At 45.9% G+C, this 15,370-nt stretch overlaps 1 protein-coding gene across 3 annotated transcripts in view; it reads left to right on the top strand.

Moving 5' to 3' along the window:
• The first annotated feature begins 1,632 nt into the window (after window positions 1-1,632).
• The window catches only part of UBXN6 (UBX domain protein 6), a 30,549-nt gene continuing 16,811 nt past the window's right edge, over window positions 1,633-15,370 (top strand). Inside the window, exons 1-3 of one of the 3 annotated variants that reach the window (XM_083720574.1) lie at window positions 1,633-1,874; window positions 6,959-7,119; window positions 8,858-8,919. In XM_083720574.1, coding sequence (XP_083576700.1) covers window positions 1,792-1,874; window positions 6,959-7,119; window positions 8,858-8,919 — 306 coding nt within the window. In that variant the 5' untranslated portion in view covers window positions 1,633-1,791. Of the gene's footprint in view, window positions 1,875-3,677; window positions 3,869-6,958; window positions 7,120-8,857; window positions 8,920-15,370 lie in introns of those variants that run through there. The other 2 variants (XM_083720575.1, XM_083720573.1) reach the window with 2 other exon arrangements.

The following is a 15,370-nucleotide window of genomic DNA, read 5'->3' as shown; positions in this document are numbered from 1 at the left end:
GAGACTTTTCCAGTTTGACCTTGCAGAGAAAACATTTGGTCAGTTTAGGAATCAAAATGGTTCCAGGTTGGCCTTCCTGTGTTGATCTATGTATGTGCGGTTATGAACATTGCCATATATCTAAGACCATAAAATTCCTATCACACAGAGGTACATTCTTTCACCTTTGGTGGACGTGCCCAAGGATTAATGCTTTCTGGGAGATGATATATAATGAAATGAAAAAGGTATTTAAATATACCTCCCTGAAGAAACCAGAGGCCTTTCTCCTGGGCATGGTCGGCCAATTGGTGCCAAAGAAGGATAGAACTTTCTTTATGTATGCTACAACAGCAGCAAGAATACTCATTGCAAAGTACTGGAAGACACAAGACCTACCCACCCGGGAAGAATGGCAGATGAAGGTGATGGACTATATGGAATTGGCGGAAATGACCGGCAGGATCCAAGACCAGGGAGAAGAGTCAGTGGAAGAAGATTGGAAGAAAATTAAAGATTACTTTATTTACAGATCAAAAAAAATTTCTTCCAGTAGCACCTTAAAGACCAACTAAGTCAGTTCTTGGTATGAGCTTTCGTGTGCATGCACACTTCTTCAGATACACACATCTGAAGAAGTGTGCATGCACACGAAAGCTCATACCAAGAACTGACTTAGTTGGTCTTTAAGGTGCTACTGGAAGAATTTTTTTTTGTTTTGACTATGGCAGACCAACACGGCTACCTATCTGTAACTTTATTTACAGAGATATTGTAAAATTAATGAATTTTAGAATAATGTTGGATTGGAACTAAGTGGTTTCTAGCTGTAATGGGTTAAAAGAATATGAAAAAATGGGTTTATGTAAGTAATAAATTCAAGATTGTAATAATTTAAGAATAAGATTTGGGTAGCAAAAAGAGGGAAAGAAATTGTTGAATTAATAATTTGATTTGCAATACAAAAAAGGGTGGTATGAGGAGGTCCGCGAAACAAGTAAATGAAAAATAATGTGATGGAAAGATTGATTGTTTTTAACAATTTTTATATGATATTTTTTCTTTTTATCTAATGTAAAAACCTTAATAAAAATTATTTAAAAAAAAATCCTATCACACAGAGACTATATTTTTCAGCCATGGGGGGTCAGACTATTTCTTTTTTTGGGGGGGGGGAATGAACGAATTCTTATGCCCCACAAATAACCCAGAGATGCATTCTAAATAAAAGGACACCTTCTACTCATGTAAAAACACACTGATTCCCAGACCATCCGCAGGCTGGATTTGCAAGGCCAGATCTGGCCCCCGGACCTTAGGTTGCCTATCCCTGCCATATGGGATGGCTGAATATTCCTGCATTGCAGCGGGTTGGGCTAGATGACCCTCAGGGTCCCTTCCAACTCCACGTCCCTAAGTCTTCATGGCCTCATTTAAGGACTTGGTAAACTTTGACCATGGAGAAGGAAGGTCACTCGCCTAGAGCGGCCTTCCTTCCTAGCCGGGAGCGGGAACCATAGACGTCTAACCAACCGAAAGCCCAGGGTTTCCACTTCCGGCTGGGCTCTCTGCAGGGGAAGCGCTCAACCTCCCGTTTGAGTCCAGAGAGGGCGGAAGTGGCGGTTGCACGTGACCGGAAAACGCGTTCCTTCTTCCTTCCGGCAACCGTCTTCCGCTTCCTGTTTACGGCGGAGCGACGAGAGGAAACGAAAGTCGAAGGGTGGAGGCGGGCGCTGATATGTTTGGGGATTCGTGAGGGGAGGGGGGAGGGGGAGGAAAAGTGGGGGGAGGGGCGCTTTCGACGCCGCCGCCATGAAGAAGTTTTTCCAGGATATCAAAGCGGAGCTGCAGTTCAAGGGAGCCGGGCCGGGCCAGAAGCTCAGCGAGTCGCCTAGGTAACCAGCCCCCCCCCTCTGCGAATGGTGGGCGGGGTCCCCGTGGGGGAGGGAGAGAAGAGAATGAGGGGCAGGGAAGGGGGTTCCCCAAAGGTCATCTAGTCCAGCCCCCGCTGCAAGACAGGGATCTCAACTAGAGGGTTGTTGTTTAGTCGTTTAGTCGTGTCTGCCTCTTCGTGACCCCCTGGACCAGAGCACGCCAGGCCCTCCTGTCTTCCACTGCCTCCCACAGTTTGGTCAAACTCATGCTGGCAGCTTCGAGAACACTGTCCCACCACCTCGTCTTCTGTCATCCCCTTCTCCTTGTGCCCTCCATCTTTCCCAACATCAGGGTCTTTTCCAGGGAGTCTTCTCTTCTCATGAGGTGGCCAAAGTCTTGGAGCCTCAGCTTCAGGATCTGTCCTTCCAGTGAGCACTCAGGGCTGGTTTCCTTCAGAATGGAGAGGTTGGATCTTCTTGCAGTCCATGGGACCCTCAAGAGTCTCCTCCAGCACCATAAGTCAAAAGCATCAATTCTTCGGCGATCAGCCTTCTTTAAGGTCCAGCTCTCACTTCCATACATCACTGCTGGGAAAACCAGAGCTTTAACTATACGGACCTTTGTTGGCAAGGTGATGTCTCTGCTTTTTAAGATGCTGTCTAGGTTTGTCATTGCTTTTCTCCCAAGAAGCAGGCGTCTCTTAATTTCACTTCAAGAACACTGTCCCACCATCTCGTCCCACCACCTTCCATCCCAGTCGGAACAGCTTTTCTGCCTAATGTTCACTCAGAATATTTGAAGCCATGGGTTCGAGTTCTGCCCTCTAGAGCAGGAGAAAACAAGCTTGTTCCCTCCTCCGTGTGACAGCCCTTCACAGGCTTGAAGATGGCTCTCCTATTTCCTCCCAGTCTCCTCTTTTCCAAGCTAAACATACCCAGCTCCTTCAAACGCTCCTCATTAAGCTTAGCTTGCAGACCCTTGATGGTCGCAGCTTGTCAACATGCTTCTTAAATTGTGGTGCCCAGAATTGGACGTGGGCGGCGCTGTGGGTTAAACCACAGAGCCTAGGACTTGCCGATCAGAAGGTCGGCGGTTCGAATCCCCGCGACGGGGTGAGCTCCCGTTGCTTGGTCCCTGCTCCTGCCAACCTAGCAGTTTGAAAGCACGTCAAAGTGCAAGTAGATAAATAGGTACCACTCCGTCGGGAAGGTAAACGGCATTTCCGTGCGCTGCTCTGGTTTGCCAGAAGCAGCTTAGTCCTGCTGGCCACATGACCCGGAAGCTGGACGCCGGCTCCCTCGGCCAGTAAAGCGAGATGAGCGCCGCAACCCCAGAGTCGGCCACGACTGGACCTAAGGGTCAGGGGTCCCTTTACCTTTACCTATTACTTCCCTTGATCTGGATACTAGACTTCTGTTGATGCAGCATAGAATAGCATTAGCCTTTTTTGCTGCTGCATCACACAGTTGACTCATGTTCAGCTTGTGGTCCACCAAGACCCCTAGATCCTTTCCACAGGTACCCCTAGCAAGCCAGATGTCCCCCCCCCCCATCCTATATTTGTGCATTTGGTTCTTCCTGCCTAAGTGCAGAACCTTACATTTGTCCTTATCAAAATCCGTTTTGTTAGCTTGCGCCCAGTTCTCCAATCCATTAAGGTCTTTCTGAATCCCAATTCTGTTTCCTGCGGCATTCGCTACCCCTCCCAGTTTGGTGTCACCTGCAGATTTGACGAGCGTCACCTCAACTCCTTCATCCAAGACGTTCTGGGGGGCCTCTGGCTGCAAGTGGGTGCTCCCCAAGCCCTTTGTGATGGTGCTGTGACACTGTGGGGACAGTGGTGGCTGGACAGAGTCCATACTGCCTTGGCTTCTCTGCTGAGCTTGCGTTTGCCAGGATGAGCAGAACACCCCACCACCGAGTGGTGTATGTACCCCCTTCACTATATCAGTCTCTTTTTTCTCCTGGGAGTATTTCTCTGTTTTGCGTGGAATTCCCTGCGCTATATGAATAGGTGTGTAAGTCATCTTCCTGCTCATTTATGTGTAATTGGGCAGGTACGTAGCCAGCCAGCCGTGCCCTGAGAGTTGTGAAAGACTGTAAGCTCCAATCCCAGCTCAGCCTGGGATGTACTCAGTAACTTCTAGGCGGAGGCTTTTAAACATCAAGAAACAGATCGGCTCCATCTTGAAAGGCATTGGAGTTTAAACAGGCTGGTCGTGTGTGTGTGTGTGTATCTATAGCTATATCTATCTATCTATATATAATAAATATTGATGATTTTTAGTTTTATAGTAAAGGTAAAGGTAACCCTGACCATTAGGTCCAGTTACAGACGACTCTGGGGTTACGTGCTCATCTCGCTTTACTGGCCGAGGGAGCTTCTGGGTCATGTGGCCAACATGACTAAGCTGCTTCTGGAGAACCAGAGCAGCGCACGGAAACGCCCTTTACCTTCCTGCCGGAGCGGTACCTATTTATCTACTTGCACTTTGACGTGCTTTCAAACTGCTAGGTGGGCAGGAGCAGGGACCGAAAAACGGGAGCTCACCCTGTTGTGGGGATTCGAACTGCTGACCTTCTGATCGGCAAGCCCTAGGCTCTGTGGTTTAGACCATAGCGCCACCCGGGTCCCTTTTAGTTTTATACATTTTAATAATTTTACAGTCATTTTAACATTTCAAAGCCTGACTTCCTTCCCCCCTCTTTCTGCGGTTCCTTAAATTTATTTTTAATACTTTCTGCATATCCAAATTAACTTAATTTGTCCATTTATTCATCTGCTTTAAGTATATACTTTTGAAATAAAACTGCAGCTTATTAAAATAACCCTGCCAGTGTTCTTATCTGTTTACAGTTTCCTTGGAAACATTCAGTGGTCCGTGTACCTATTAGTTCTCTTCGTTGGCGCAATATTCCCGCCGTTTTATGAAACTCCTTCTGCAATGGTGAGGGATCTGTGGCCCATCAGATGTTGTTGGGACTACATTTCCCATCATCCCTGACTGGGGCTAGTGGGACTTGGAGCCCAACAACAGCTAGAAGACCTCAAGTTCCTCAGCCCTGCCTTAGGGCTTAAAAACCAAGCTAGCCTTCTCTTGCAGTTGCTCCTTCCTTATGTAGCTTTCTTGACTCAGCTCTTTAGCTACACTCGCACCTTCTCTCTTTTTAAAAACGTTTTTATTTATACTTTTCAAGTTGAACCATTTCATTAGTTTTACGACCAATTTAACACTTCAACGTTTGACTTCCTTCCCCCTCTTTCTGCGGTTCCTTAAATTTATTTTTTAGTAACTTCTGCGTTTTCAAATCCATTTAATTTGCTTGTTTAATTATCTACTTTAAATATATACTCTTACAAAACTGCAGGTTATTACAGTAACCCTGCCAATGGTTTTATCTGTTTGCAATTTATCTGTAAATATTCAGTAAACCATTTCCATTCTTTTATTTAAAAAAGTTGTCTTGATTTCTTATTCTTCTGGTAAGTTTCACCCTTTCTGCATATTCCATAAGTTTTTGTATCCATTCTTCCTTTGCTGGGACGACTTCCTCTTTCCACTTTTGAGCAGGTAAGGTAAAGGCAAAGGGACCCTTGACCATTAGGTCCAGTCGTGGCCAACTCTGGGGTTGCGGCGCTCATGTTGCTTTATTGGCCGAGGGAGCCGGCGTACAGCTTCCGGGTCATGGGGCCAGCAGGACTAAGCCGCTTTTGGCGAATCAGAGCAGCGCACGGATACGCCGTTTACCTTCCCGCCGGAGTGGTACCTATTTATCTACTTGCACTTGGACGTGCTTTTGAACTGCTAGGTTGGCAGGAGCAGGGACCGAGCAACGAGAGCTCACCCCGTCATGGGGATTCGACCTTCTGCTCGGCAAGTCCTAGGCTCTGTGGTTTAACCCACAGCGCCACCCGCGTCCCTTTGGGCAGGTAGCATTCATTAAATACATTTCTATGCAATTCAAGTAGTTCTGTCCCTACAATTCCCAAAAGAATTTTGGGCACACTGGAATCTTCTCAAACAGGTTTTCTCATTTGCTCACACCTTCACCTTCATCTCGAGGTAGAGGTGACTGGAGGCAGATACTGCTCCTGTCGCTTCTCTGTGTTCATGGCGAAGAGCAGAAGGAACAGGTCCAGGGCTGCGGGCTGGGGATTGGCAGTATTGCCCAGTGCTGCCAGCCCTGCCTCCAGCTGCTGGGGGCCGCCACCTGGAAGGGGTTGGCCACTTGTGATCCTCAGGGCGACAGTTCTGTTTGACAGGCTCCCTGGCGCTTGCGTTCTTTGCTGGGCATTCAAAGCACTGGCACTTCTCTGCCCTCAAATAATTATTTATTATTTATACCCCGCCCATCTGGCTGGGTTTCCCTAGCCACTCTGGGCGGCTTCCAACAGAATATTAAAATACAATAACCTATTAAAAGCTTCCTTGAACAGGGCTGCCTTCAGATGTCTTCTAAAAGTCAGATAGTTGTTTATTTCCTTGACATCTGATGGGAGGGCGTTCCACAGGGCAGGCGCCACCACCGAGAAGGCCCTCTGCCTGGTTCCCGGTAACTTGGCTTCTCGCAATGAGGGAACCACCAGAAGGCCCTCGGAGCTGGACCTCAGTGTCCGGGCTGGACGATGGGGGTGGAGACGCTCCTTCAGGTCTACTGGGCTGAGGCCGTTTAGGACTTTAAAGGTCAGCACCAACACTTTGAATTGTGCTCGGACATGTCCTGGGAGCCAACGTAGGTCTTTCAGGACCTGTGTTATATGGTCTCGGTGGCCGCTCCCAGTCACCAGTCTAGCTGCCGCATTCTGGATTAGTTGTAGTGTCCAACCGGCTTTCAAAGGTAGCCCCATGTAGAGCGCATTGCGGTAGTCCAAGCGGGAGATAACCAGAGCATGCACCACTATGGGGAGACAGTCTGTGGGCAGGGAGGGTCTCAGCCTGCATACCAGATGGAGCTGGTAGACAACTGCCCTGGACACAGAATTGACCTGCGTCCCCTGGCAACAGTTCTGCTTGACAGGCTCCCTTGCACTTGTGTTCTTTGCTGGGCCTTCAAAGCACTTGCGCTTCTCTGCCCTCAAAGTGTCTCCGTTTCTCCCCAACAGAGAAAGAGCTCCCAAGGAGAAGCCGAAAGCTGACCCTCCTCCCAAGTGTCGCCAAGGGCCAACCAATGAAGCTCAGATGGCGGCGGCAGCAGCCCTGGCCCGGCTGGAGCAGAAACCCAAACCTCGTCCCCCCTCGTCCCAAGACGCCATCCGGAATCAGGGTAAAAGGGCGAGGGGCAGGAGTTGCTGGCCTGCGAGTCTTAATGAAATCTCTCTCTCTTTTTGGTTAGTTGTTGATTTATATCAGGGCTCAGCAACCATTTTCAGCTGTGGGCCAGTCCACTGTCCCTCAGACCTTGTGGTGGGCTGGACTATATAAAAATAAATTAATGAACAAATTCCTATGCCCCACAAATAACCCAGAGATGCATTTTAAATAAAAGGACGCATTTTACTCATGTAAAAACATGCTGATTCCCGGACCGTCTGCGGGCTGGATTGAGAAGGCGATTGGGTTGCATCCAGCCCTCAGGCCTTAGGTTGCCTACCCCTGATTTATATGTTCTGAGGATCCAGGGAGGCACTCTTATTCCACAGAAGGAAGGGGAAAGTGCAGTGCCTGTGCTTTTGGGGCAGTGTATCCAGTTTCCTACACACCTTGTAAAAAAAGCCTGCGAAGTCCTGCTCACAGTAAGCTAAAGGTAAAGGGACCCCTGACCATTAGGTCCAGTCGTGACCGACTCTGGGGTTGTGGCGCTCATCTCGCTTTATTGGCCGAGGGAGCCGGCGTACAGCTTCTGGGTCATGTGGCCAGCAGGACTGAGCTGCTTCTGGCGAACCAGAGCAGTGCACGGAAACGCCGTTTACCTTTCCGCCGGAGCGGTACCTATTTATCTACTTGCACTTTGATGTGCTTTCGAACTGCTAGGTTGGCAGGAGCAGGGACCGAGCAACGGGAGCACACCCCGTCGCAGGGATTCGAACCGCCGACCTTCTGATCAGCAAGTCCTAGGTTCAGGGTCAGAGGCACTAACACTCCTGAATATCAATTGCTGGAAACCACAGGAGGGGAGAGGGTTTGTGTGTGCTTGGGTCCTGCTGGAGCAGCCTTTCTCAACCTGTGGGTCCCCAGATGTTGTTGGAACTACAACTCCCATCACCCCTAGCTAGCAAGGCCAGAGCTCAGGGGTGATGGGAGTTGTAGTCCAACAACATCTGGGGACCCACAGGTTGAGAACCGCTGGGCTGGAGGGTTCCCCACAGGCCTCTGGTTGGCCACTGTGAGAATGAGGACTAGATGTTTTCAAATATATTAGAGAATTTACAAGTGTACACATTTTGTTTTTGTTGTGCTAAATCATGTATATTATGCAATAAGAATTACAGTGCTTTCTAGTATACAGTGGTACCTCGGTTTAAGTACTTAGTTCGTTCCGGAGGTCTGTACTTAACCTGAAACTGTTCTTAACCTGAAGCACCACTTTAGCTAATGGGGCCTCCTGCTGCTGCCGTGCCACCGGAGCACAATTTCTGTTCTCATCCTGAAGCAAAGTTCTTAACCTGAAGCACTATTTCTGGGTTAGCGGAGTCTGTAACCTGAAGGGTATGTAACCCAAGGTACCACTGTACTGGTCTTCGTGTTGCTTGCGTTGTTTGTTGTGTTAAGTTTGCAACACAGGGGTTTGTTGTTCTGTATTGTTCTGATCCAGCAGGAATCTTCTTATCTTAATGGGCCCGAGTTGTATCAGTTATTTTCATTGGGTCTACTTGCAATGAAGGTAATTGTGCACAATGAGAGAGAGAGAGAGAGAGAGAGAGAGAGAGAGAGAAGGTGATGTAAATTTGGACAGAACATTAATTTATAGCACACAACCCATGGGTATAGACCCCAAATACCTGGTTGCTCCTCTCCTCAAATTTCACTTTTGATGCATATCTTTGTTTTAATTGTTCTTCTAGTGAAAAAGGAGCTTATGGCTGAAGCAGCTGCAAGCGACAAAGGAGCCGCTGTGGATCAGAAGGTAGGAACAGCTGCATTTGTCGCCTCGCCATTTATTAATAGGTTTTTGACCTGCTCTTTCAGTATTTCTTCAAAGGGTTGGGCTTTCCTTCATTTATTTATTGTTTTAAATTTGTATGCCGCTTTTCTGTGTAAATCTGCTCCAAGCAGCTCATAAATGCAAAATTGAGGCATCACTGTTGCAGTAACAATCAGGTGTACAGGTAAATCATTTCAAAACCAATCAATACCTCAGATGGATCTATATCAGGGGTCAGCAACCTGCGGCCCACGGGGGTCGTTTAAATGGCCCACAAGCCACCCCCAAACCGAGCCACCCACGCGCTGCGCTAAACTGGTGCGGCACAGAGCAGGGACTCGCTTCCACAGCACTGTAAATCGTGCCTGTGCAGACGCGACCCAGCCCACGGAGCGATCTCCGCGGGAGTGAACCAGCCAAGGCAAGGTAGACCTTGCCTACCCCTTATCTATATCATGGGTAGGCAAACTAAGGCCCGTGGGCCAGATCAGGTCCAATGGCCTTCTGGATCCGGCCCGCAGATGGTCCGGGAATCGCCGTGGGGATCGCCAGTGCGCACGTTCTTTCCCTCTCCCTCACACAGCAGCGGCACTGCCTCCTCCCTCCCTCCTCCTGGCTTCTCCCTGCCCTGCCTAGAGGAGGAAGGGGGCTGGGTTTGTTGCAACAGCAGCAGCACTTGAGCAGCCGCCATTTCAAGCAGCCCCTCTCCAAAGTCCTTTCACATGCCGCTCATCTTCCCGCCGCCGTGAGCCCCTGCCGCTTGCAAGACGCAGGTAAGCAGCCACTGCTTACCCCCCCCAATATAATCCGGCCCCCCACAAGGTCTGAGGGACAGGGGACCCGATCCCTGCTGAAAAGGTTTGTTGACCCCAACCAATGACAGGTAGGCTTGTTGTTACCCTACCTGTCTTTTCAGAGGCCTTACTTCCCCTTTAATTTCATCAACCTTTATATTCGCCTGTTCTGCTTTTTGGTTGGCTTCCACAGCTAATTTGTAGTTTTCAGCCGTAGCTCCTTGCAGTTTTTCAATCGCCTGGGTGTGCTGCGAAACCTGTTCAGTTAATCTGCCAATAGAGGATGTAGCTTGGTCAATTTTTGATGTTTGATTATCCACTTTTTGATTTAAAACTGCCAGTTGTTCCAAAATTTGTTTCAAAACTGTTTCAGATCCTCCAGTTGCCATATCTTCTGTAACAGGCTGTACAAATTCCACCTCCTGTGCTGTCAGCACAGTTGGGACGGATGATCTACGATGATGAGTTAAAGTTGTTTGCGTCAGTTGCCCAGATTTTTTCTCTTTTTCTTTATCTTTGGCTTTAGCTGCTCTTGTTCTCCCTGAGCCGCTCATTCCACACCTGCCTCTGTTCAAGGTCAAATCATCTTTTGTCCCATGAGAAAGACGAGTCCAAAGTATAAACAATTAAACCACAAAGAATTTCAATAAAGTTCAATTCCCAGGCCACTATACTTCCACAGTCCTCTAGGGGGAGTATTTCAAAATTTCAAAAAAGGAAGGAACTATTTTCTGCCGTTGAAGTTCCTATATTCCCCATGTTAAATTTTTGTAATTCCAATGCGCAAAAGGAAGGTTTCCAAAGCTTCCAATTTCTTAAACTCCAGCCACAAGGTGTCAAAGGAGGTCTCAGCAACAATGTTAAACGTTAATATCTCAGTCCATGCAACAGTTTAAATCTCTGCTACAATGTCGTCAGTTTGACAGCAGTTTGACAGTTCTCTTCTATACACTGGCAGCCCGATGACAGGGTTACCCCTTTTAATTCCGTTTAGCCCAAAAATAGGGGGACAGATCCAGAAAGCAAAAGTCCATAAATTTCACAATTCTTTCCCTTTTCTCCTCAAATATACACAGTCTATCAATGCACTCTTTCTTCCACTTTTACAGTCCCTTTTAAACACTTCAGCTCGCTTCCGAGCCCTTGCTTTGATCTAATTAGCAGAGTCGGGAGGCGGACTTCCTGTTACTCGCCTCCCGTTTTCAGCCGAATTTCTCCAATTTGGTAAAAAAATTTAAACCCTTTACTCACGGGTATGTTGCTCCAATTTCGATGTTTTCAGGAAGAAAGGTCGGCGCTCATCAGCAGCAGCAGCGCGGCTTTGCGTCCACGAAAAGAGCGATGAACTCACAGCGCCGCTCCCCCTTTCACGTTCCGGAGCCTCTTACGAGGCTCCTTCTCCGCTTCTGGGGGGGCTCAAGGCGCCCGCCGAGTCCCACGGCCGCAGGCTCGCTCTGCCTGCGGTTTTTCTTGATTGGTCTCCGCTTTGCCGTAGCGGACGACCCTTTTTCGCGGAGCCCCTCTTCACAGCGCGAAGAGGACCGCCATTGCTGTTTCGCGCCGCCTCCGGAAGTTGAATTGAAAAGTAAAGAAAACAATCTCAGGATAAGGGCTATCCCGGAACTGGAGAAAGACAATCTAGAGGGATTTCTGACACTTTTGTTCTCCAAATTCTGGGGAATTGAGGAAGAAAAGGACTTTAAAATTGTGACAGCCTTTAGACTGGGAAAATCTGTAAAGAAAGACAAGTCCAGAGACTGCTTAGTTATTCTGAGATCAAGAGAAGAGAGGGATAAGATATTAGGCCTACATTTCAAGAAATCTTTGGAGATAGAAGGCAAAAAGGCTGAAATTTACAGAGATATACCCAAATATCTCTTGGAACTTAGGACTACCTATATAGACTTGACTAAATTGTTGAGACACAACGGAATTCCTTATAGGTGGGAGTTTCCACAAGGACTTTCATTTACTTACAAAGGAAGGAAAATAAAAATTAAATCACCTGAAGACCAGCAGAAGTTCCTACACGACCACGAGGAGGACCTGCAAAAAGGAGCTGCAGCTTCTTGGCCTCCACCACCACCGGGACCACCTCCAAGAGTCATACCACCTGGATCTGGACCAGCACTACCTCCTCCGGGATCGGAGGGAAACTTAGACACCCCATTGTAGGACCCGTCAATTGAATCAGGATGTCTCTGCAGCTTCTCAGTTGGAACATAAATGGTGGAAATTCCCCGGAAAAAAGAAGGAAAGTTTTTCACATTTTGAAAAAGGAACAATTGGACGTTATCTGCCTACAAGAAACACATGTGACAAGGCTCCACAGAAAAGTGCTAATTAATAAAAGACTAGGCCAAGAATTTATTTCTTCGGACAAAGTTAAGAAAAGAGGAGTGGTGATATATGCAAAGGAGAGCCTGTCACCGAAATTCTTATTTAAAGATGAACATGGCCGAATTTTGGCGATTGAAATACAGACACAAGGAGAAAAATTTTTGATATTAGGAATATATGTTGGATTACTTGGACTATAATAACATCATTATGTTGGGTGATATGAATGGGGTTGTGTCTGTAAACATGGATAAGTCACAAAGTGCCAACATATCGAAAGATGGCAGACTACCTAAAACCTTTTTTGAAATGACTGACAATATGGACTTAATCGACATATGGAGGGTTAAGAACCCTCTAGGGAAAGAAGGAACTTTCTTTTCTGAAGCTCATCTGACATGGACACGAATCGACCAAATATGGACAACTAGAGGACTGGCACCTAAGACTAGAAAAGTGGAAATCTGCCCAAAAACCTGCTCCGACCATAATGCTTTGAAAGTGGAATTGAGACTAAATACAACCGGATCCTTTAGATGGAAAATGAATGACACTATATTAAGAGATCAGGAGATTGTTAAGAAGGCCCAAAAAACTTTAAAGGACTATTTTGAGATAAATTTGAATACCACCGTGGAAAAAAGAATAATCTGGGACGCAAGCAAGGCAGTCATGAGAGGGTTTCTAATACAACAAAACACGATTAAGAAAAGGCTCTGGAATGAAAAGAAGGAGAAGATATTGGAGAAAATAAGAGAAGGAGAGAAAAAATTAAGATCTAGGCCTAAGTCGAAGGATGTGTTAAGAGAAGTGAAATTTTTCCAGGCGCAATATTCAAAATTGATAAATCAAGAGGTGGAATGGAAAATTAAACAAATGAAACAAAGATCCTTTGAATCAGCGAATAAGTGTGGGAAACTGCTAGCCTGGCAGTTGAAAAAGAGACAAAAGCTTAATACAGTTACAAATCTAGAGATTGAAGGGAGAATGGTTCAGAAACCTGAGGAAATTAGAAAGTGTTTCCAGAGATATTTCAAAGAACTCTACTCACAAGGGCCGCAAAAAGCTTCCGAGGTGGATCAATTTCTTAAAACTAATGGATTACAAAAAATACCCCAGGAAATGAGAACAAACCTGAATTGTAACATCACACAGCAAGAAATTGAAAGTGCCATTCAGAATCTTCAATTGGGCAAGTCTCCAGGCCCTGATGGTCTAACCTCCAAATATTATAAAGTTTTAAAGGATTATTTGATACAACCCTTGATGGAGGTTTGTAACCAGATTATGGAGGGAAGGAAGGCACCGGAAACGTGGAAAGAAGCTTTCATCACATTGATACCTAAACTAGAAACTGAAAAGACTCAACTTAAGAATTACCGCCCCATCTCACTCCTAAATGTGGATTACAAAATTTTTGCAGATATTCTGGCAAGTAGATTTAAAAAAGTATTAAATGAAGTGATCCATAAGGACCAGGCTGGCTTTCTCCCTGGTAGGCATTTGTTTGACAACACAAGAAACATTATTGATATTTTGGAACTTCTACAAACAAATCTTAACACTAGAGCGGCCTTAATTTTTATTGATGCAGAGAAGGCCTTTGATAATATTTCTTGGATGTTCATGAAGAAAAATTTGGAAGGGATGGGAGTGGGGCGGGGGTTTGAAAATGGTATAGAAGCAATCTATACAGAACAAAAAGCTAAATTGATAGTAAATAATGTGGTGACAGAGGAGTTTAAAATTGAAAAAGGGACACGTCAGGGGTGCCCTCTATCCCCCCTATTGTTCATTTCAGTTCTGGAGGTGTTGCTAAACATGATTAGAAAGGACCGGTTGGTTCAGGGAATTGAGGTCGGAGTGAAACAATATAAATTGAAAGCATTTGCAGATGACTTGGTATTAACATTACAGGAACCAGTCTCCAGTACTAAAAGAGTGTTAGAATTAATTTCTGATTTTGGTCGGGTGGCGGGGTTTAAGTTAAATAAGCAAAAAACCAAGGTTTTAGCAAAAAAATTGACAGTCACAGAAACAGATGAGTTCTCTAAAGAAACGGAGCTGAATGTGGTTAAAAAAGTAAAATACCTAGGGGTGTATCTGACCTCTAAAAATTTGAATTTGTTTAAAGATAACTATGAGAAATGTTGGTCAGAAATCAAAAGAGATTTGGAAACATGGTCAAGATTGAAACTTTCCTTGTTAGGCCGAATAGCTGCTGTAAAGATGAATGTATTGCCGAAAATGTTATTTTTGTTTCAGGCCCTACAGATCGTGGACAAGGTGGAATGTTTTGGAAAGTGGCAGAAGGATATTTCTAAGTTTGTTTGGCAGGGCAAAAAGCCCCGAATAAAGTTTAAAATATTAACTGATGCGAAAGAAAGAGGGGGATTTGCCCTGCCAGACTTGAGGTTATATTATGAATCTGCAGCCTTCTGCTGGTTGAAAGATTGGATTTTACTAGAGAACACTGACGTCCTAGATCTGGAAGGGTTTGACAATGCGTTTGGGTGGCATCCATATTTGTGGTATGACAAGGTTAAAGTGCACAAATTGTTTAAAAACCATATTGTCAGAAGAGCAATTTTGATGGTCTGGACAAAATATAAAGACTTACTGGAGAGTAAGACTCCGAGGTGGCTCTCACCGGTGGAGGCCAAGGCACGTAAGAGACTTAACATGGAGGCCCATTGGCCTAAATATTGGGAAATAATTGAAAAAATTGGAGACAATTGGAGGTTGCTGAGCTTGGAAAAACTGAAAACCAAGGTGCGAGATTGGCTGCACTATGCGCAAATTCAGGAGGTCTTTAAAATAGATAAAAAGGTCGGATTCCAGGTGGAAAAATCGAAACTAGAGACTGAATTGTTAGAGCCAAAAAATAAATTACTTTCGAGAATGTATAACTTGCTGCTTAAGTGGAATACACAGGATGAGATAGTCAAATCCGCCATGATAAAATGGGCGCAGGATGTGGGGCACAACATTATGTTTGTAGACTGGGAAAGGTTATGGAACACCGGTTTGAAATTTACGGCATGTACTGCCTTGAAGGAAAATATTATGAAAATGGTATACCGGTGGTACATGACCCCAGTCAAGCTAGCTAAGATATACCATCTGTCTGACAACAAATGTTGGAAATGTAGAGAGGCGGAAGGGACATTCTTTCATCTCTGGTGGACCTGCCCGAAAGTGAAGGCCTTCTGGGAAATGATCCATAATGAACTAAAAAAGGTACTGAGATTTACCTTACCTAAGAAACCAGAGGCCTTCCTTCTGGGCATGGTGGACCA

The sequence above is a fragment of the Podarcis gaigeae genome, assembly GCF_964106915.1.
Source record: "Podarcis gaigeae genome assembly, chromosome: 18".
In the NCBI taxonomy this organism is placed as follows: Eukaryota; Metazoa; Chordata; class Lepidosauria; order Squamata; family Lacertidae; genus Podarcis; species Podarcis gaigeae.
This window is presented reverse-complemented; position numbering and strand designations above follow the sequence as displayed.